We start from the raw sequence: 21,465 nt of genomic DNA on the forward strand, positions 1-21,465 counted from the left end.
TTATGGGTAGTGTACCTGTTGTAAGGGTTATGGGTAGTGTACCTGTTGTAAGGGTTATGGGTGAGTGTACCTGTTGTAGGGGTTATGGGTAGTGTACCTGTTGTAGGGGTTATGGGTAGTGTACCTGTTGTAAGGGTTATGGGTAGTGTACCTGTTGTAGGGGTTATGGGTAGTGTACCTGTTGTAGGGGTTATGGGTAGATGTACCTGTTGTAGGGGTTATGGGTAGTGTACCTGTTGTAGGGGTTATGGGTAGTGTACCTGTTGTAAGGGTTATGGGTAGTGTACCTGTTGTAGGGGTTATGGGTAGTGTACCTGTTGTAGGGGTTATGGGTAATGTACCTGTTGTAAGGGTTATGGGTAATGTAGTGTACCTGTTGTAAGGGTTATGGGTAGTGTACCTGTTGTAAGGGTTATGGGTAGTGTACCTGTTGTAAGGGTTATGGGTAGTGTACCTGTTGTAGGGGTTATGGGTAGTGTACCTGTTGTAGGGGTTATGGGTAGTGTACCTGTTGTAAGGGTTATGGGTAGTGTACCTGTTGTAGGGGTTATGGGTAGTGTACCTGTTGTAGGGGTTATGGGTAATGTACCTGTTGTAGGGGTTATGGGTAGTGTACCTGTTGTAGGGGTTATGGGTAATGTACCTGTTGTAAGGGTTATGGGTAGTGTACCTGTTGTAGGGGTTATGGGTAGTGTACCTGTTGTAGGGGTTATGGGTAATGTACCTGTTGTAAGGGTTATGGGTAGTGTAGTGTACCTGTTGTAGGGGTTATGGGTAATGTACCTGTTGTAGGGGTTATGGGTAGTGTACCTGTTGTAGGGGTTATGGGTAATGTACCTGTTGTAGGGGTTATGGGTAATGTACCTGTTGTAAGGGTAAGCTAGCTGGGTCTGTGGTGGGAAGCGGTTGATCCCGGGGGTGGGGTTCATGGCCTTGCTGTCGAAGCTGCGCCGGTCAAAGTAGGACAGCTGCTTCCTGTAATACTCCTCATCCTCATCAGCATCGTAGTGGTTGGAGGAGTGGGCCACGTCATCCAGGGGTTTAGACCCAGGGGGATTCTGGGGCTCAGGGGCTCTGAGGGGAGATGGAGGAGCGAGGGACAGTCAGAGAGCAGCACAGATAAACATTTTGCGTTGTTGTTGGGGTCAATTACATTTCAATTCCAGTCAATTCAGAAAGTAAACCAAATTCCAATTGCAACTTTTTTTCTTCTTGAAATGGAATTGACCCCAACCCTGATACACTTACAAATCCATTCCACAGAGTAGAGGGTAGAGTGAGAGACAGGATGACCAGTTAGAGAGCTCAACAGATCCACACAGACAGATCCACACAGACAGATCCACTCAGGAGAAAGTAGAGCAAGCGACAGAGAAGGACAGAGACAGACAGACAGTGAGACAGAGGGGTAAACAGACAGACAGACAGACAGACAGACAGACAGACAGACAGACAGACAGACAGACAGAGCAGAGCGGAGACAGACATTCAGAGAGAGACAGAGAGACAGACAGAGGGGAACAGTCAGACAGACAGAGGGACAGACATTCAGACAGACAGACAGAGGGACAGAGGGGTAGACAGACATTCAGAGAGACAGACAGAGTCAGACAGAGGGACAGACAGAGGGGTAGACAGAGAGACAGACAGAGGGGAACACAGTCAGACAGACAGTCAGACAGAGGGACAGACAGAGAGACAGACAGAGGGGTAGACAGTCAGACAGACAGAGGGACAGACAGAGAGACAGACAGAGGGGAACACAGTCAGACAGACAGTCAGACAGAGGGACAGACAGAGGGGAACACAGTCAGACAGACAGTCAGACAGAGGGACAGACAGAGAGACAGACAGAGGGGTAGACAGTCAGACAGACAGAGGGACAGACAGAGAGACAGACAGAGGGGAACACAGTCAGACAGAGGGGTAGACAGAGAGACAGAGAGCAGCACAGATCCACACAGTGGATCAGCAAGAGTACAAACATGGATAAACACAGGAGAAGGAGAGAGACAGGTAACTGTACTGATCAATACAGGAGAGAGACAGGTTACTGTACCGATCAATACAGGAGAGAGACAGGTAACTGTACTGATCAATACAGGAGAGAGACAGGTAACTGTACTGATCAATACAGGAGAGAGACAGGTTACTGTACCGATCAATACAGGAGAGAGACAGGTAACTGTACCGATCAATACAGGAGAGAGACAGGTAACTGTACCGATCAATACAGGAGAGAGACAGGTAACTGTACCGATCAATACAGGAGAGAGACAGGTAACTGTACTGATCAATACAGGAGAGAGACAGGTAACTGTACTGATCAATACAGGAGAGAGACAGGTAACTGTACCGATCAATACAGGAGAGAGACAGGTAACTGTACCGATCAAAACAGGAGAGAGACAGGTTACTGTACCTGATCAATACAGGAGAGAGACAGGTAACTGTACTGATCAATACAGGAGAGAGACAGGTTACTGTACTGATCAATACAGGAGAGAGACAGGTTACTGTACCGATCAATACAGGAGACAGACAGGTAACTGTACCGATCAAAACAGGAGACAGACAGGTTACTGTACTGATCAATACAGGAGAGAGACAGGTAACTGTACTGATCAATACAGGAGGGAGACAGGTAACTGTACCGATCAATACAGGAGACAGACAGGTAACTGTACCGATCAATACAGGAGAGAGACAGGTTACTGTACCGATCAATACAGGAGACAGACAGGTAACTGTACCGATCAATACAGGAGACAGACAGGTTACTGTACTGATCAATACAGGAGAGAGACAGGTAACTGTACTGATCAATACAGAAGAGAGAGACAGGTAACTGTACCGATCAATACAGGAGAGAGACAGGTAACTGTACCGATCAATACAGGAGAGAGACAGGTAACTGTACCGATCAAAACAGGAGAGAGACAGGTAACTGTACCGATCAATACAGGAGACAGACAGGTAACTGTACCGATCAATACAGGAGACAGACAGGTAACTGTACCGATCAAAACAGGAGAGAGACAGGTAACTGTACCGATCAATACAGGAGACAGACAGGTAACTGTACTGATCAATACAGGAGACAGACAGGTTACTGTACTGATCAATACAGGAGACAGACAGGTTACTGTACTGATCAATACAGGAGACAGACAGGTAACTGTACCGATCAATACAGGAGACAGACAGGTAACTGTACTGATCAATACAGGAGAGAGACAGGTAACTGTACCGATCAATACAGGTTACTGTACCGATCAATACAGGAGAGAGACAGGTAACTGTACCGATCAATACAGGAGAGAGACAGGTAACTGTACTGATCAATACAGGAGAGAGACAGGTAACTGTACCGATCAATACAGGTTACTGTACCGATCAATACAGGAGAGAGACAGGTAACTGTACCGATCAATACAGGTTACTGTACCGATCAATACAGGAGAGAGACAGGTAACTGTACCGATCAATACAGGAGAGATGGTCTTCACATTACAGCGCCATGTTGTTCTGTTTTCCTGATGCATCCTGGTAGCTGCACTGTCTAACATGTCCACTAGGTGGAGCTCTGGGGTTGACAGTGATAAATGAACCAGGTGGATTTTCTCACCATTGTCCTTCATCCACCTCTTTATATATATTTAGTATATATATACCACAGGTCTGATCCCACATAACTTCCAGGACAGTATGTGATCATTTCTGGGGGTTGAACCCATAACCTTGGTGTTATTAGCACCAGGGCAGAGTGCTGTGCTGTGTGTATACACACACCTGGAAGTAGGTTTCTCCTGCTCCAGGTTGCTGAGGGAGTTGGCTTTGGGGACAGGGCCAGGTGCAGTCATAGGTCTGGGCAGGTCCGCAGGCTGGAACACCAGACAGACCAGAGGGAGGTTAAAACAGAATAACGTACAACTACTCAGGTTGTCCACTATCTGGTCAAGTTGCAGTCAGAAGCACCGCTAAGTTCTACAATGTATCTTCTTCAAACCGTAACCACAGTGCTAAATGTATGCCCGTCACCCAACCTTCAATTAAGATCAATAAGCAAAATGTTTGTTTTCATTAATTTGTACTATATATCCCATTTTGACTTGACAGCTTGGCCTTATAGTGGGAACCAACTACACAACCTCTCATGTTATCCTGGTATCCAATCACATTCATCTGTGGTTTGTTGCCCCAATCACACGTTACTCTGCCAGAAGAACCCCCATTTGCCACTGATCAGTAGGCCTACTTTAAATTCTTTCCAAGTACCCCCCCTCTGGATGTGTTGCTTCCTTTCCTCTCCTTGCCCCAACCTGGAGTTGAACCAGGGACCGTCTGAACACATCAACAATTTCCTCCCACAAAGAATCGTTACCTGTCGCTCCACAAAAGCCGCGGCCCTTACAGGGCAAGGGAAACAACTTCAATGTCTCAGAGTGAGTGACGTCACCGATTGAAACGCTACTAGCGCACACCGCTAACTAGCTAGCAATTTCACACTGGTTACATATAGGCCAAGTACCCCCAGACATCCATTATAACTACCAGGGCTACTAGTACCCCAGGCTGAGACCCTCCAGACAACCATTATAACTACCAGGGCTACTAGTACCCCAGGCCAAGTACCCCCAGACATCCATTATAACTACCAGGGCTACTAGTACCCCAGGCTGAGACCCCCTAGACATCCATTATAACTACCAGGGCTACTAGTACCCCAGGCCAAGTACCCCCAGACATCCATTATAACTACCAGGGCTACTAGTACCCCAGGCCAAGTACCCCCAAACATCCATTATAACTACCAGGGCTACTAGTACCCCAGGCCAAGTACCCCCAGACATCCATTATAACTACCAGGGCTACTAGTACCCCAGGCTGAGACCCCCTAGACATCCATTATAACTACCAGGGCTACTAGTACCCCAGGCTGAGACCCCCCAGACATCCATTATAACTACCAGGGCTACTAGTACCCCAGGCCAAGTACCCCCAGACATCCATTATAACTACCAGGGCTACTAGTACCCCAGGCCAAGTACCCCCAGACATCCATTATAACTACCAGGGCTACTAGTACCCCAGGCCAAGTACCCCCAAACATCCATTATAACTACCAGGGCTACTAGTACCCCAGGCCAAGTACCCCCAGACATCCATTATAACTACCAGGGCTACTAGTACCCCAGGCCAAGTACCCCCAAACATCCATTATAACTACCAGGGCTACTAGTACCCCAGGCCAAGTACCCCCAGACATCCATTATAACTACCAGGGCTACTAGTACCCCAGGCCAAGTACCCCCAGACATCCATTATAACTACCAGGGCTACTAGTACCCCAGGCCAAGTACCCCCAAACATCCATTATAACTACCAGGGCTACTAGTACCCCAGGCTGAGACCCTCCAGACAACCATTATAACTACCAGGGCTACTAGTACACAAGGCTGAGACCCCCCAGACATCCATTATAACTACCAGGGCTACTAGTACCCCAGGCTGAGACCCTCCAGACATCCATATATAACTACCAGGGCTACTAGTACCCCAGGCCAAGTACCCCCAGACATCCATTATAACTACCAGGGCTACTAGTACCCCAGGCCAAGTACCCCCAGACATCCATTATAACTACCAGGGCTACTAGTACCCCAGGCCAAGTACCCCCAAACATCCATTATAACTACCAGGGCTACTAGTACCCCAGGCTGAGACCCCCTAGACATCCATTATAACTACCAGGGCTACTAGTACCCCAGGCTGAGACCCCCCAGACATCCATTATAACTACCAGGGCTACTAGTACCCCAGGCCAAGTACCCCCAGACATCCATTATAACTACCAGGGCTACTAGTACCCCAGGCCAAGTACCCCCAGACATCCATTATAACTACCAGGGCTACTAGTACCCCAGGCTGAGACCCCCCAGACATCCATTATAACTACCAGGGCTACTAGTACCCCAGGCCAAGTACCCCCAGACATCCATTATAACTACCAGGGCTACTACTACCCCAGGCTGAGACCCCCCAGACATCCATTACAAGCATGCGTTCTAGGTGTTTGGCCGTGTCGTGGTATAAGAGACGTACCCTCATCACGGTGGAGTCGCCAGCCTCCTTGGCCCGGTCCACAGACACTGACCTCTTATTCTCAAACATCTTGACCCTGTTGAGCACCGACTGGGGCTTCATGGCTGGGTCGTCCCTTTCCTCCTCCCCCCGGGGCGGTGGAGGGAGGGGTTTGGACCCCGCGTTTACCCCCATCTCTCCCGGGGAGGCCAAGGGCTCAGGTTTGTGAGGAGGAAGGGGCGGGTCAGAGGTCATTAGAGGTTCACGGTTGTAGCCGCCGCCCCGGCTGGGAGGCACCGGGTTATAGGAGGGTCTCAGGCCAGGAGCAGAGTCTCCGTAATACTGCTTGGGGGGGTCCGGGGAGCGGGGAGAGCTGAGGCAGTAGCCGTGAGGGGGCTCGGGCTCGTAGGGAGAGCAGGCGTCGTAAGGGCCAGCCGAGGGCGGGAGAGACGGTTCATCATACCGCATTGGCCCTGGAGGTTTACCGTGACGAGGCTTGCCATCGTAGCCCTGCATCCCCGCCGGTGCCTCATCGTAGCGGGGTTGTGGGGGGCTGTAGTCCCTGACGGGGCCGTCCTCATAGGGGGTGGTCCCCCTGGGGGTGTAACCCTGCTGGTGGACCGGGCCAGGCTGGTACCCCGGGGGCTGGGGAGAAGAGGTCTGCTGGTCGTAGGGGGGCCACCGGCCATCATCGTAGTTCTGAGGCACACGGTTGTCGTAGTGCAGGTGAGAGTCAAAGTTCCCCTGGTGAGGCTTTGGTTCGGCGTAGCCGCCCCTGTCGCTACAGAAGGCATAATGCGGGTGGTCATACTGGCGGTATGGCTGTTTGTCCTGGTAGGGCTGCTGGGTGTAGCTCAGAGATGACTTCATGCCGCTGTGGTTCACTCTCACTGGTTCCTCCAGACTGTACAGATCCTTCTTGTACATCTGCAGGGGAGAGACATCCAAGACAGACATCAGAGCTTGGTATCTACCAAACTGGCTATAGTAGTAAACTACCTGGTCAGAGCTTGGTATCTACCAAACTGGCTATAGTAGTAAACTACCTGGTCAGAGCTTGGTATCTACCAAACTGGCTATAGTAGTAAACTACCTGGTCAGAGCTTGGTATCTACCAAACTGGCTATAGTAGTAAACTACCTGGTCAGAGCTTGGTATCTACCAAACTGGCTATAGCAGTAAACTACCTGGTCAGAGCTTGGTATCTACCAAACTGGCTATAGTAGTAAACTACCTGGTCAGAGCTTGGTATCTACCAAACTGCCTATAGTAGTAAACTACCTGGTCAGAGCTTGGTATCTACCAAACTGGCTATAGTAGTAAACTACCTGGTCAGAGCTTGGTATCTACCAAACTGGCTATAGCAGTAAACTACCTGGTCAGAGCTTGGTATCTACCAAACTGGCTATAGTAGTAAACTACCTGGTCAGAGCTTGGTATCTACCAAACTGCCTATAGTAGTAAACTACCTGGTCAGAGCTTGGTATCTACCAAACTGGCTATAGCAGTAAACTACCTGGTCAGAGCTTGGTATCTACCAAACTGCCTATAGTAGTAAACTACCTGGTCAGAGCTTGGTATCTACCAAACTGGCTATAGTAGTAAACTACCTGGTCAGAGCTTGGTATCTACCAAACTGGCTATAGTAGTAAACTACCTGGTCAGAGCTTGGTATCTACCAAACTGGCTATAGTAGTAAACTACCTGGTCAGAGCTTGGTATCTACCAAACTGGCTATAGCAGTAAACTACCTGGTCAGAGCTTGGTATCTACCAAACTGGCTATAGCAGTAAACTACCTGGTCAGAGCTTGGTATCTACCAAACTGGCTATAGCAGTAAACTACCTGGTCATAGCTTGGTATCTACCAAACTGGCTATAGCAGTAAACTACCTGGTCAGAGCTTGGTATCTACCAAACTGGCTATAGTAGTAAACTACCTGGTCAGAGCTTGGTATCTACCAAACTGCCTATAGTAGTAAACTACCTGGTCAGAGCTTGGTATCTACCAAACTGGCTATAGCAGTAAACTACCTGGTCAGAGCTTGGTATCTACCAAACTGGCTATAGTAGTAAACTACCTGGTCAGAGCTTGGTATCTACCAAACTGGCTATAGTAGTAAACTACCTGGTCAGAGCTTGGTATCTACCAAACTGGCTATAGCAGTAAACTACCTGGTCATAGCTTGGTATCTACCAAACTGGCTATAGTAGTAAACTACCTGGTCAGAGCTTGGTATCTACCAAACTGGCTATAGCAGTAAACTACCTGGTCAGAGCTTGGTATCTACCAAACTGGCTATAGTAGTAAACTACCTGGTCAGAGCTTGGTATCTACCAAACTGGCTATAGCAGTAAACTACCTGGTCAGAGCTTGGTATCTACCAAACTGGCTATAGTAGTAAACTACCTGGTCAGAGCTTGGTATCTACCAAACTGGCTATAGTAGTAAACTACCTGGTCAGAGCTTGGTATCTACCAAACTGGCTATAGCAGTAAACTACCTGGTCAGAGCTTGGTATCTACCAAACTGCCTATAGTAGTAAACTACCTGGTCAGAGCTTGGTATCTACCAAACTGGCTATAGCAGTAAACTACCTGGTCAGAGCTTGGTATCTACCAAACTGCCTATAGTAGTAAACTACCTGGTCAGAGCTTGGTATCTACCAAACTGGCTATAGTAGTAAACTACCTGGTCAGAGCTTGGTATCTACCAAACTGGCTATAGTAGTAAACTACCTGGTCAGAGCTTGGGTGAATAAGATTTCTGATGTATCAATTATTACAGATGGCAAATTAAGTTTAAAACTTGTAAACCTCATTGGAAAACTATAGTTTTCAAACAGTTCTGAACAAATAATAATAAAAACGGAACAGGAAAAATAAAAGTAGAGAAAATAACAGAAACTACAAAATAAATCCCCCAAAAATCAAGTCAGAGAGGAATGAATTATTAAAGAGAGGTTAACCTGAAACCTGACGATAAGGACTGAACACAGATCAATTGAGATACAACACATCATCATACATACAATTCAATAGTAACTAATAACAATAAATTAAACAAACATCAAGTCAAAGTGCAAGTACACAAGCAATTCTCTTATCAATTATTCCTAATCAGAGCTAAATGCATATTTGACAAGAAGCCTTTCAAGAATGACTGAAAATGTCCAAATCCCTCCTCATCACCAAATCACGTTTTACGATTATGTCGTTTTTTTCTTCTTTCTCTGAACGGCTTCATTTCAAAAACAGGTGATGTGTAGCCTTTAGACAGCACATCTCGTAACAACAGACAGTTACTTCCTATGGAAGAAGCTTAGTAAACGTTAAAACTTTTACACCAGTCAATACTATAACGGAAGATGTACAGTTATGCAGTTTTAGGTTTTTTTTCCATAGGGAGAGTCAACTGCTTTTTGACAGAGACTAGTAAATACAAAGAATACTGTCTGCAGGTTAGCATAGTTTATCATGCAACCAACATTCAGTTTTAGCATCTTATGCAACTACAGTCTACTACATACTAGCATTACAACATACAGTACATGTGCCACTGCAGGTACATTTGACTAAAATCCAACTGCAGTCAGAGAAGTTAAATAAGTAAAGAAGCAGAAAGGAAACCAAACCATGCAGAGGAAGAAGAGGAGACAACAGTAACCGGTTCCTCTTATCCTGGTCACACCGTCAGACTCCCAAATGTACCGCACCCTATTCCCTATATAGTGCACTACTTTTGCCCAGAACCTGGGCGACTCTGGCCAAAAGTAGCGTACTAAATAGGGAACGGGGTGCAGTTTCAGATTTGCCCACAGACGACCGGGACAGCCCCCCCCACCCCACAACTACCAGCCCACTGTGATCGGTGCATGTGTATTGACTATATTCTGCACAATCACTGATCTTTCTTACAAGTCAACTTTGCTTGCGTCCCAAATAACTAAGTGAAAATAAGCAATTCTGCGCCTCCATTGTCGCCTTGCTCCAAACTCCTTCCCTCAAACACGCCAATAGGCTAGAGTCTTGCTTTCTGACTGGTCAAAGGTCAGTGGTCACACAGCGTGGGCGGGGCATGCAGACAGAGAGCCAGTCAGAGGAGAAAGAAGCGTGTGCGAAGAAAAAGACAGGCAAGTTAAAACAGAACAGCAGGCTGGGGGAGCGGGGCAGACGGGCGGGGCAGAGAACCGGGCGGGGCAGTTAAGGGCGTGACTGGCCCAGGCCCGGTCCAGGTGACCAGGTATTCTAGTGGGGTAGCAGGTAAGTGCTTGGGTGGTGGTGGTAGGTAGGTGAGTACCTTGGGTTCAGGACCAGGGCCGAGCTGCGATTGAGACAGGTGTTGGGGTTCGAGTGATGGTGGTGCTGGGGGCAGGGCTAGCTCAGTAGGGGCGGGACTGGGGCTGCTAAGAAGTGAGTCTGCAGCCTGAGGAGCTGCAACTGGAGCCTCCTCCTCCAGGTCAGGGGTCATACCCTCTAGCTGCAGCACAGGCTGCTGTGACTCAACCTCAACAGCAGGGGGCGCCACCGCCGCAGCCAGCAGAGAGGAAGGAATAGCCAGAGCAGCATCATCTTGCTGTGAAGTATCGTTAAGAGACATTTTATTGGAACAGGCTGCCAAGAGGAAGAACACAGAAACACTCCACAAACTACAGCAGTTTCTCTCTCCGTCTCCGTAGTAACCTTCTCTCTATGTTCCTCCTCCTGGAATCATTTTGACACCAGCCAGATGCAACAACGTGGAGACAACAGATAACCTTACAATATACATTCTTTGTGTATACTAAAGCATATAAAGGGTTAGTGAAGGAACAAACACATTGTATTGTTTACCAGCGGCACAAACATCACTCTGAAGAACATAGAATACAGTTGAAGTCGAAAGTTTACATACACTTAGGTTGGTGTCATTAAAACTAGTTTTTCAAACACTCCACAAATGTTTTGTTAACCTCTCTGTTAACCACCCGTGGGACACGCTGCCAACAACCAGTAAAATAGCAGGGCAGCAAATAAAAAAACAACAAAAATCTCATAATTCAAATTTCTCAGACATACAACTATTATATCCCATTTTAAAGATAATGTTCTCGTTAATCCAACCACATTGTCCGATTTCAAAAAGGCTTTACGGCGAAAGCATAACATTAGATTATGTTAGGACAGCACCTAAACAAGAATACCACACAGCCATTTTCCAAGCAAGGAGAAGCGTCACAAAAACCAGAAATACAGCTAAAATGAATCACTAACCTTTGATGATCTTCATCAGATGGCACTCATAGGACTTCATGTTACACAATACATGTATGTTTTGTTCGATAAAGTTAATATTTATATCCATAAACCCCATTTTACATTGGCGCGTGATGTTCAGAAATGATTTGCCTCCCAAAACTTCCGGTGAATGAGCACATGAATTTACAAAAATACTCATCATAAACTTTGATAAAATTTACAACAGTTATTGAAAGAATTATAGATACACTTCTCCTTAATACAACCGCTGTGTCAGATTTCATGGCGAAAGCACATTGTTCAATATTCCGAGTACAGAGCTCAGCCATCAAAGCAAGCTATACAGTTACCCGCCAAGTTCTGGAGTCAACTAAACTCAGAAATATTATTATAAATCTTCACTTACCTTTGCTGATCTTTGTCGGAATGCACTCCCAGGACTCCCACAAGAAATGTTCGTTTTGTTCGATAAACTCCATATTTATGTCCAAATACCTCCGTTTTGTTCGCGCGTTCAGATCACTAATCCAAAGGCACAATGCGCGAGCAATAAACCCGAGACGAAAAGTCAAATAGTTCCATTACCGTTCGTAGAAACATGTCAAACGATGTTTACAATCAATCCTTAGGGTCTTTTTAACATAAATCTTCGATAATATTCCAACCGGACAATAGCGTATTCATTACAGAGGAAAAAGAAGGAGCGGCGCACCTGCGTGAGCGCACAGTAAACAACTCACTGGTCCCAGGCTTGAGGCAGCTCTTATTCTCTCCCCAGTAACAGTAGAAGCATGAAACAAGGTTCTAAAGACTGTTGACATCTAGTGGAAGCCTTAGGAAGTGCAAAATGACCCCACAGACACTGTAGTTTGGAAAGGCAATCAGTTGAAAAACTACAAACCACTTCCTGGTTGGATTTTTTCTCAGGTTTTTGCCTGCCATATGAGTTCTGTTATACTCACAGACATCATTCAAACAGTTTTAGAAACTTCAGAGTGTTTTCTATCCAAATCTACTAATAATATGCATATCCAACCTTCTGGGCCCGAGTAGCAGGCAGTTTAATTTGGGCATGTTATTCATCTGAATTTCCAAATACTGCCTCCTGTCACTAAAAAGTTAAACTATAGTTTTGGCAAGTCGGTTAGGACATCTACTTTGTGCATGACACAAGTAATTTTTCCAACAATTGTTTCGAGACAGATTATTTCACTTAAACAGATTGGAAAATTCCAGAAAATTATGTAATGGCTTTAGAAGCTTCTGATAGGCTAATTGACATCATTGGAGTCAATTGGAGGTGTACCTGTGGATGTATTTCAAGGCCTACCTTCAATCTCAGTGCCTCTTTGCTTGACAACATGGGAAAATCAAAAGAAATCAGCCACGACCTCAGAAAAAAAATGGTAGACCTCCACAAGTCTGGTTCATCCTTGGGAGCAATTTCCAAACGCCTGAAGGTACCACATTCATCTGTACAAACAATAGTACGTAAGTATAAACACCATGGGACCAATGTACTTTGGTGAGAAAAGTGCAAATCAATCCCATAACAACAGCAAAGGACCTTGTGAAGATGCTGGAGGAAACAGGTAAAAGTATATTTATCCACAGTAAAACGAGTCCTAAAGGCCGCTCAGCAAAGAAGAAGCCACTGCTCCAAAACCGCCATAAAAAAGCCAGACTACGTTTTGCAACTGCACATGGGGACAAAGATAGTACTTTTTGGAGAAATGTCCTCTGGTCTGATGAAACAAAAATAGAACTGTTTGGCCATAATGACCATCGTTATGTTTGGAGGAAAAAGGAGGCGGCTTGCAAGCCGAAGAACACCATCCCAACCGTGAAGCACGGGGGTGGCAGCATCATGTTGTGGGGGTGCTTTGCTGCAGGAGGGACTGGTGCACTTCACAAAATAGATGGCATCGTGAGGAAGGAAAATTATGTGGATATATTGAAGCAACATCTCAAGACATCAGTCAGGAACTTAAATCTTGGTCGCAAATGGGTCTTCCAAATGGACAATGACCCCAAGCATACTTCTAAGTTGTGGCAAAATGGCTTAAGGATCCTATAGAAAATTTGTGGTCAGAACTGAAAAAGCGTGTGCGAGCAAGGAGGCCTACAAACCTGAATCAGTTACACCAGCTCTGTCAGGAGGAATGGGCAAAAATTCTCCCAACTTATTGTTGGAAGCTTGTGGAAGGCTACCTGAAACGTTTGACCCAAGTTAAACAATTGAAAGGCAATGCTACCAAATACTAATTGAGTGCATGTAAACTTCTGACCAACTGGTAATGTGATGAAAGAAATAAAAATCTCTAATATTATTCTGACATTTCACATTCTTAAAATAAAGTGGTGATCATAACTGACTTAAGACAGGGCATTTACAAGGATTAAATGTCAGGAATTGTGAAAAACGGAGTTTAAATGTATTTGGCTAAGGTGTATGTAAACTTCCGACTTCAACTGTATATCACATGTAATAACGTCATTTCAGCCCGTTTTACCCACAGAGAGGCATCTACTGCTATATCTCCACTCTGCCCTCCCTCCCTCTACTTCACTCCTGCCGCTCTCTTCTCCCTCCCTCCCTCTCTCCTTTCCCTCCTTCCACTCCTCCCTCTCTCTCCTTTACCTCCCTCTCTCTCCTACCTGCTGAGGAGTGGCGGATATCTTGAACCCGGACGGGTCGATGCAGTTGGCCGGGTCATGCTGGTATCCAGAGTAACCACCAGACGAGGGGTCCTGGATGACTGGCGGATCCTCTCTGACTGGCTCTGAGGAGCGGGTGATGGCTGGCTCTGTGGGCAGGCCAACCTAATGGGATTTCGAAACTGGAGTTACAACAAACAGACGTTTTAAAACGAAAATGAGGTGCACTATATATACAAAAGTATGTGGACACCCCTTCAAATTAGTGGATTAAGCTATTTCAACCCCACCAGGTGTATAGAAATTGAGCACACAGCCATGCAATCTCCATAGACAAACATTGGCAGTAAAATGTCCTTACTGAAGAGCTCAGTGACTTACATCGTGGCACCGTCATAGGATGCCACCTTTCCAACAAGTGAGTTTGGCCCTGGTAGAGCTGCCCGGTCAACTGTAAGTGCTGTTATTGTGAATTGGAAACGTCTAGGAGCAACAACGGCCCAGCCGCGAAGTGGTAGGCCACACAAGCTCACAGAACGGGACCGCCGAGTGCTGAAGCGCGGAGCACGTAAAAATCATCTGTCCTCGGCTGCAACACACACTGCCGAGTTCCAAACTGCCTCTGGAAGCAACGTCAGCACAAGAACTGTTCATTGGTAGCTTCATGAAATGGGTTTCCATGGCCGAGCAGCCGCACACAAGCCTAAGATCACCATGCGCAATGCCAAGTGTCGGTTCGAGTGGTGTAAAGCTCACCGCCATTGGACTCTGGAGCAGTGAAAACGCGTTCTCTGGAGTGATGAATCACGCTTCACCATCTGGCAGTCCGACTGACTGGGTTTGGCGGATGCCAGGAGAACTCTACCTGCCCGAATGCATAGTGCCAACTGTAAAGTTTGGTGGAGGAGGAATAATGGTCTGGGGCTGTTTTTCATGGTTGGGGCTAGTGCCCTTAGTTCCAGTGAAGGGAAGTCTTAACGCTACAGCGTACAATGACATTCTAGACGATTCTGTGCTTCCAACTTTGTGGCAACAGTTTGGGGAAGGCCCTTTCCTGTTTCAACATGACATGAGATGTTTGACGAGCAGGTGTCTTAATGTAACTGTATTCTTCATAATTCAGTCTTTTTGACTGCGAACATGAATGAAATCAAATCAAAAATCTAATATTAAAAAAAATGTTTTAAAAAATCGGACCGACCTCGTCATTGAGCGTCTCGTCTAGTTCCTGGTCAGTGTAGGCCCCGCCCTCTGTGTCCGTGTCCTCGTAGTCAGAAGTGTGGCGGCTGTCCGTGCTGTACATGGAGTACTCACTGCCCGGGGCTGACAGATATGACAGACGGTCATCATGGATGTCAAGGTCATCGTCCGGCGCACCGTCCGCCTGGGGAGAGGAAGAGGAGGAAGATGGGAGTGGTGGATGGGAAGAAATATGCAGTTTTTTTTAGGGTTGCTTCAGCGGGTGAGTCAGAAATGATTAGATGTTATTCAAAAGAAAAGAAGCGCAATGCGTTTGGAAAGATATTTATGAGCGACTTTTTTTCTTTTTTAAACCGTGAAACTACAATTGAGTGTTTCTCTCACCTTGCCCTCTGACACCCAGACCAACTGGTTCTGTTGCTGCTGGATCGTCTCCTTCAGAGCTCCGTACCAGCCATCGTTCATGTTGTTCATGTTGATGGTAGCTAACAGAGGACAGAAGGGTTACCATGTTACTGGTTAGCATGATGCTGCTATTTAGCATGAGAACAATTCAACATGAATGGATCCCTGAGGAATTCCACCAGATATAGTGGCCTTATTACACGGAACAAAAATGTAAACGAAACATGCAACAATTTCAAAGATTTTACTGAGTTACAGTTCATATAAGGAAATCAGTCAATTTAAATAAATAAATTATGGATTTCATGACTGGGAATGCAGATATGTATATGTTGGTCGCAGATACCATAAAAAAAAAGGTAGGGGTGTGGATCAGAAATTGTATTAATTGTCCGTAGCTTATGCTTGCCCATACCGTAACCCCACCTCTACCATGGAGCACTCTGTTCACAATGTTGACATCAGCAAACCACTCGTCCATACGACACCATACACTCTGTCTGCTATCTGTCCTGTACGGTTGAAACAGGGATTCATCCGTGAAGAGCACACTTCTCCAGGGTGCCAGTGGCCATCAATGGTGAGCATTTTCCCACTGAAGTCGGTTACGATGCCGAACTGTAGTCAGGTCAAGACCCTGGTGAAGACAACGAGCACATAGTTGAGCTTCCCTTTGATGGTTTCTGACAGTTTGTGCAGAAATTCTTCTTTTGTGCAAATCAACAGTTTCATCAGCTGTCTGGTGGCTGGTCTCAGACGATCCCGCAGACGAAGAAGCTGGATGTGGAGGTCCTGGGCTGGCATGGTTACATGTGGTCTGTGGTTGTGAAGCTGGATGTGGAGGTCCTGGGCTGGCATGGTTACATGTGGTCTGTGGTTGTGAAGCTGGATGTGGAGGTCCTGGGCTGGCATGGTTACATGTGGTCTGTGGTTGTGAAGCTGGATGTGGAGGTCCTGGGCTGGCATGGTTACATGTGGTCTGTGGTTGTGAAGCTGGATGTGGAGGTCCTGGGCTGGCATGGTTACATGTGGTCTGTGGTTGTGAAGCTGGATGTGGAGGTCCTGGGCTGGCATGGTTACATGTGGTCTGTGGTTGTGAAGCTGGATGTGGAGGTCCTGGGCTGGCATGGTTACATGTGGTCTGTGGTTGTGAAGCTGGATGTGGAGGTCCTGGGCTGGCATGGTTACATGTGGTCTGTGGTTGTGAAGCTGGATGTGGAGGTCCTGGGCTGGCATGGTTACATGTGGTCTGTGGTTGTGAAGCTGGATGTGGAGGTCCTGGGCTGGCATGGTTACATGTGGTCTGTGGTTGTGAAGCTGGATGTGGAGGTCCTGGGCTGGCATGGTTACATGTGTTCTGCGGTTGTGAAGCTGGATGTGGAGGTCCGGGCTGGCATGGTACATGTGGTCTGTGGTTGTGAAGCTGGATGTGGAGGTCCGGGCTGGCATGGTTACATGTGGTCTGTGGTTGTGAAGCTGGATGTGGAGGTCCGGGCTGGCATGGTTACATGTGGTCTGTGGTTGTGAAGCTGGATGTGGAGGTCCTGGGCTGGCATGGTTACATGTGTTCTGCGGTTGTGAAGCTGGATGTGGGGTCCTGGGCTGGCATGGTTACATGTGGTCTGTGGTTGTGAAGCGGATGTGGAGGTCCTGGGCTGGCATGGTTACATGTGGTCTGTGGTAGTGAAGCCGGATGGACATACTGACAAATTCTCTAAAACGACGTTGGAGGCAGCTTATGGTAGAGAAATGAACAATCAATTATCTGGCAACAGCTCTGGTGGACATTCCTGCAGTCAACATACCAATTGCACACTCCCTCAAAACTTGAGACCTCTGTGGCGTTGTGCTGTGTGACAAAACTGCACATTTTAGAGTGGCCTTTTATTGTCCCCGGCACAAGGTGAAAATGTGTAATAATCATGCTGTTTAATCAGCTTCTTGATATGCCACACCTGTCAGGTGGATGGATTATCATGGCAAATTTGTGCACACAAATTGAGAGAAAAGCTTTTTGTGCGTATGGAACATTTCTGGGATCTTTTATTTCAGGTCATGAAAACATGGGACCACCACTTTACATGTTGCGTTGATATTTCTGTTCAGTGTAGACACCCGTGTGAATCATTCACATTTGTTAACATGCTACTTTCATGACCAAGCAATCAAAAGGTTCCAGAATCAAAATGGTTCCAGAATCAAAATGGTTCCAGAATCAAAATGGTTCCAGAATCAAATGGTTCCAGAATCAAATGGTTCCAGAATCAAAATGGTTCCAGAATCAAATGGTTCCAGAATCAAAATGGTTCCAGAATCAAATGGTTCCAGAATCAAATGGTTCCAGAATCAAAATGGTTCCAGAATCAAATGGTTCCAGAATCAAAATGGTTCCAAAATCAAATGGTTCCAGAATCAAAATGGTTCCAGAATCAAAATGGTTCCAGAATCAAAATGGTTCCAGAATCATGCTTATGAGCAGTATGTGTGTGAAAATGGCTGGGTATTTAACAGGGCCAAAGATATCTTGTGGACTTCCTCTGGGATCTATTCCTGAACCCTTGTTCTTTGAACAACATCTCATAACACCGTCATAATATAGACCCATTTCCCAGCCACGTCATGAAAAGTTGTGCAGGTTCTCACCAGAAAGATGTAATCCTATGACTTCAAATGCAGCAAATTAATAAACACGTGGCTGAAGAACTGCAACATTTACCTGGACCTAACTCTGCAGATAGTGCTACTGGGTGATTTGAAAAGTCTTAGTCAATCAATCAATAATATAATAATACTTTTAGCAAAAAAAATGTCTTTAACTTACAATATGTAAAAGCTATGAGAATAGAAAGGTTCAAAACTTTTGTGAAGCATCACAGCACAGTTGAAAAATATATGGCAAATATAAATCCAATATGGATGGTGTTACGAGATAGATGGGAGGGGTTGAACGGAGCTGAAGGGTGGGACTAATAACAAACAAAAGATAACTAACGTAAAATATACTGTGTCTGTAAAATGTATATAGTATGTAAAAGCTGGAAGCAGAAGCCTAAGTATTGTTGTCCATAAGTTTACTCCAATTATGGGAGGTAGGGTTAGGGGAAAATAATGAAGGAAAATATATTTTAAAAAGCTGTGTATATTATATATATATATATATATATATATATATATATATATATATATATATATATATATATATATATATATACAACAAAAATATATGGGGGATTGGAAATGATGCAGAAGATTACATAACTAGAAGCTACATCTGCAATAGTAAAGCTGATCGACCCACTAATCAACAAACACCTAATCAGTTGATTATCCTCTACAACATGGCAGATGTCGTCGGAGGGTTGATTACCTAGAAGCTGGCAAGCCTGCGAGGCAATGTAAAACATCCCAAATAAAGCTAGACGAAGCCAGAAGAATAATCTACGTGTTGGTATAGCATCAGTCTGGTGTTTTCAGATCAACGTCACTGTTAAGGTAGTCAAGGTTCCGTCATCAGGGTTAGCTATCCTGCTATAGTCAAGGTTCCGTCATCAGGGTTAGCTATCCTGCTATAGTCAAGGTTCCGTCATCAGGGTTAGCTATCCTGCTATAGTTAAGGTTCCGTCATCAGGGTTAGCTATCCTGCTATAGTCAAGGTTCCGTCATCAGGGTTAGCTATCCTGCTATAGTTAAGGTTCCGTCATCAGGGTTAGCTATCCTGCTATAGTCAAGGTTCCGTCATCAGGGTTAGCTATCCTGCTATAGTCAAGGTTCAGTCATCAGGGTTAGCTATCCTGCTATAGTCAAGGTTCCGTCATCAGGGTTAGCTATCTTGCTATAGTCAAGGTTCCGTCATCAGGGTTAGCTATCCTGCTATAGTTAAGGTTCCGTCATCAGGGTTAGCTATCCTGCTATAGTCAAGGTTCAGTCATCAGGGTTAGCTATCCTGCTATAGTCAAGGTTCCGTCATCAGGGTTAGCTATCCTGCTATAGTCAAGGTTCCGTCATCAGGGTTAGCTATCCTGCTATAGTTAAGGTTCCGTCATCAGGGTTAGCTATCCTGCTATAGTCAAGGTTCCGTCATCAGGGTTAGCTATCCTGCTATAGTCAAGGTTCCGTCATCAGGGTTAGCTATCCTGCTATAGTCAAGGTTCAGTCATCAGGGTTAGCTATCCTGCTATAGTCAAGGTTCCGTCATCAGGGTTAGCTATCCTGCTATAGTCAAGGTTCCGTCATCAGGGTTAGCTATCCTGCTATAGTCAAGGTTCCGTCATCAGGGTTAGCTATCCTGCTATAGTCAAGGTTCCGTCATCAGGGTTAGCTATCCTGCTATAGTCAAGGTTCCGTCATCAGGGTTAGCTATCCTGCTATAGTCAAGGTTCCGTCATCAGGGTTAGCTATCCTGCTATAGTTAAGGTTCCGTCATCAGGGTTAGCTATCCTGCTATAGTCAAGGTTCCGTCATCAGGGTTAGCTATCCTGCTATAGTCAAGGTTCCGTCATCAGGGTTAGCTATCCTGCTATAGTCAAGGTTCCGTCATCAGGGTTGGCTATCCTGCTATAGTCAAGGTTCAGTCATCAGGGTTAGCTATCCTGCTATAGTTAAGGTTCCGTCATCCGGGTTAGCTATCCTGCTATAGTCAAGGTTCCGTCATCAGGGTTGGCTATCCTGCTATAGTCAAGGTTCCGTCATCCGGGTTAGCTATCCTGCTATAGTCAAGGTTCCGTCATCAGGGTTAGCTATCCTGCTATAGTCAAGGTTCCGTCATCAGGGTTAGCTATCCTGCTATAGTCAAGGTTCCGTCATCAGGGTTAGCTATCCTGCTATAGTCAAGGTTCAGTCATCAGGGTTAGCTATCCTGCTATAGTCAAGGTTCCGTCATCAGGGTTAGCTATCCTGCTATAGTCAAGGTTCCGTCCTCAGGGTTAGCTATCCTGCTATAGTCAAGGTTCCGTCATCAGGGTTAGCTATCCTGCTATAGTCAAGGTTCAGTCATCAGGGTTAGCTATCCTGCTATAGTCAAGGTTCCGTCATCAGGGTTAGCTATCCTGCTATAGTCAAGGTTCCGTCATCAGGGTTAGCTATCCTGCTATAGTCAAGGTTCCGTCATCAGGGTTAGCTATCCTGCTATAGTCAAGGTTCCGTCATCAGGGTTAGCTATCCTGCTATAGTCAAGGTTCCGTCATCAGGGTTAGCTATCCTGCTATAGTTAAGGTTCCGTCATCAGGGTTAGCTATCCTGCTATAGTCAAGGTTCCGTCATCAGGGTTAGCTATCCTGCTATAGTCAAGGTTCCGTCATCAGGGTTAGCTATCCTGCTATAGTCAAGGTTCCGTCATCAGGGTTAGCTATCCTGCTATAGTCAAGGTTCCGTCATCAGGGTTAGCTATCCTGCTATAGTCAAGGTTCCGTCATCCGGGTTAGCTATCCTGCTATAGTCAAGGTTCCGTCCTCAGGGTTAGCTATCCTGCTATAGTCAAGGTTCCGTCATCAGGGTTAGCTATCCTGCTATAGTCAAGGTTCCGTCATCAGGGTTAGCTATCCTGCTATAGTCAAGGTTCAGTCATCAGGGTTAGCTATCCTGCTATAGTCAAGGTTCCGTCATCAGGGTTAGCTATCCTGCTATAGTCAAGGTTCAGTCATCAGGGTTAGCTATCCTGCTATAGTAAAGGTTCAGTCATCAGGGTTAGCTATCCTGCTATAGTCAAGGTTCCGTCATCAGGGTTAGCTATCCTGCTATAGTCAAGGTTCCGTCATCAGGGTTAGCTATCCTGCTATAGTCAAGGTTCAGTCATCAGGGTTAGCTATCCTGCTATAGTCAAGGTTCCGTCATCAGGGTTAGCTATCCTGCTATAGTCAAGGTTCCGTCATCAGGGTTAGCTATC

General features: G+C 46.0%; 1 protein-coding gene across 7 annotated transcripts in view; it reads right to left on the bottom strand.

Moving 5' to 3' along the window:
- LOC106584727 (tight junction protein 1) overlaps window positions 1-21,465 on the bottom strand; it is a 181,610-nt gene that overhangs the window by 18,413 nt on the left and 141,732 nt on the right. For 5 of the 7 annotated variants that reach the window (XM_082968166.1, XM_082968165.1, XM_082968168.1 and 2 more), the window contains 7 exons: window positions 15,564-15,664; window positions 15,181-15,363; window positions 13,980-14,144; window positions 10,384-10,659; window positions 6,106-7,011; window positions 3,793-3,884; window positions 865-1,074 (listed from right to left, as the gene is read on the bottom strand). In XM_082968166.1, the coding sequence (XP_082824292.1) occupies window positions 865-1,074; window positions 3,793-3,884; window positions 6,106-7,011; window positions 10,384-10,659; window positions 13,980-14,144; window positions 15,181-15,363; window positions 15,564-15,664 (1,933 nt within the window). The remainder of the gene's footprint in view (window positions 1-864; window positions 1,075-3,792; window positions 3,885-6,105; window positions 7,012-10,383; window positions 10,660-13,979; window positions 14,145-15,180; window positions 15,364-15,563; window positions 15,665-21,465) is intronic. The other 2 variants (XM_082968169.1, XM_082968170.1) reach the window with 1 other exon arrangement.

The sequence above is a fragment of the Salmo salar genome, chromosome 23 (assembly GCF_965601325.2).
Source record: "Salmo salar chromosome 23, fSalSal1, whole genome shotgun sequence".
Classification (NCBI taxonomy): domain Eukaryota; kingdom Metazoa; phylum Chordata; class Actinopteri; order Salmoniformes; family Salmonidae; genus Salmo; species Salmo salar.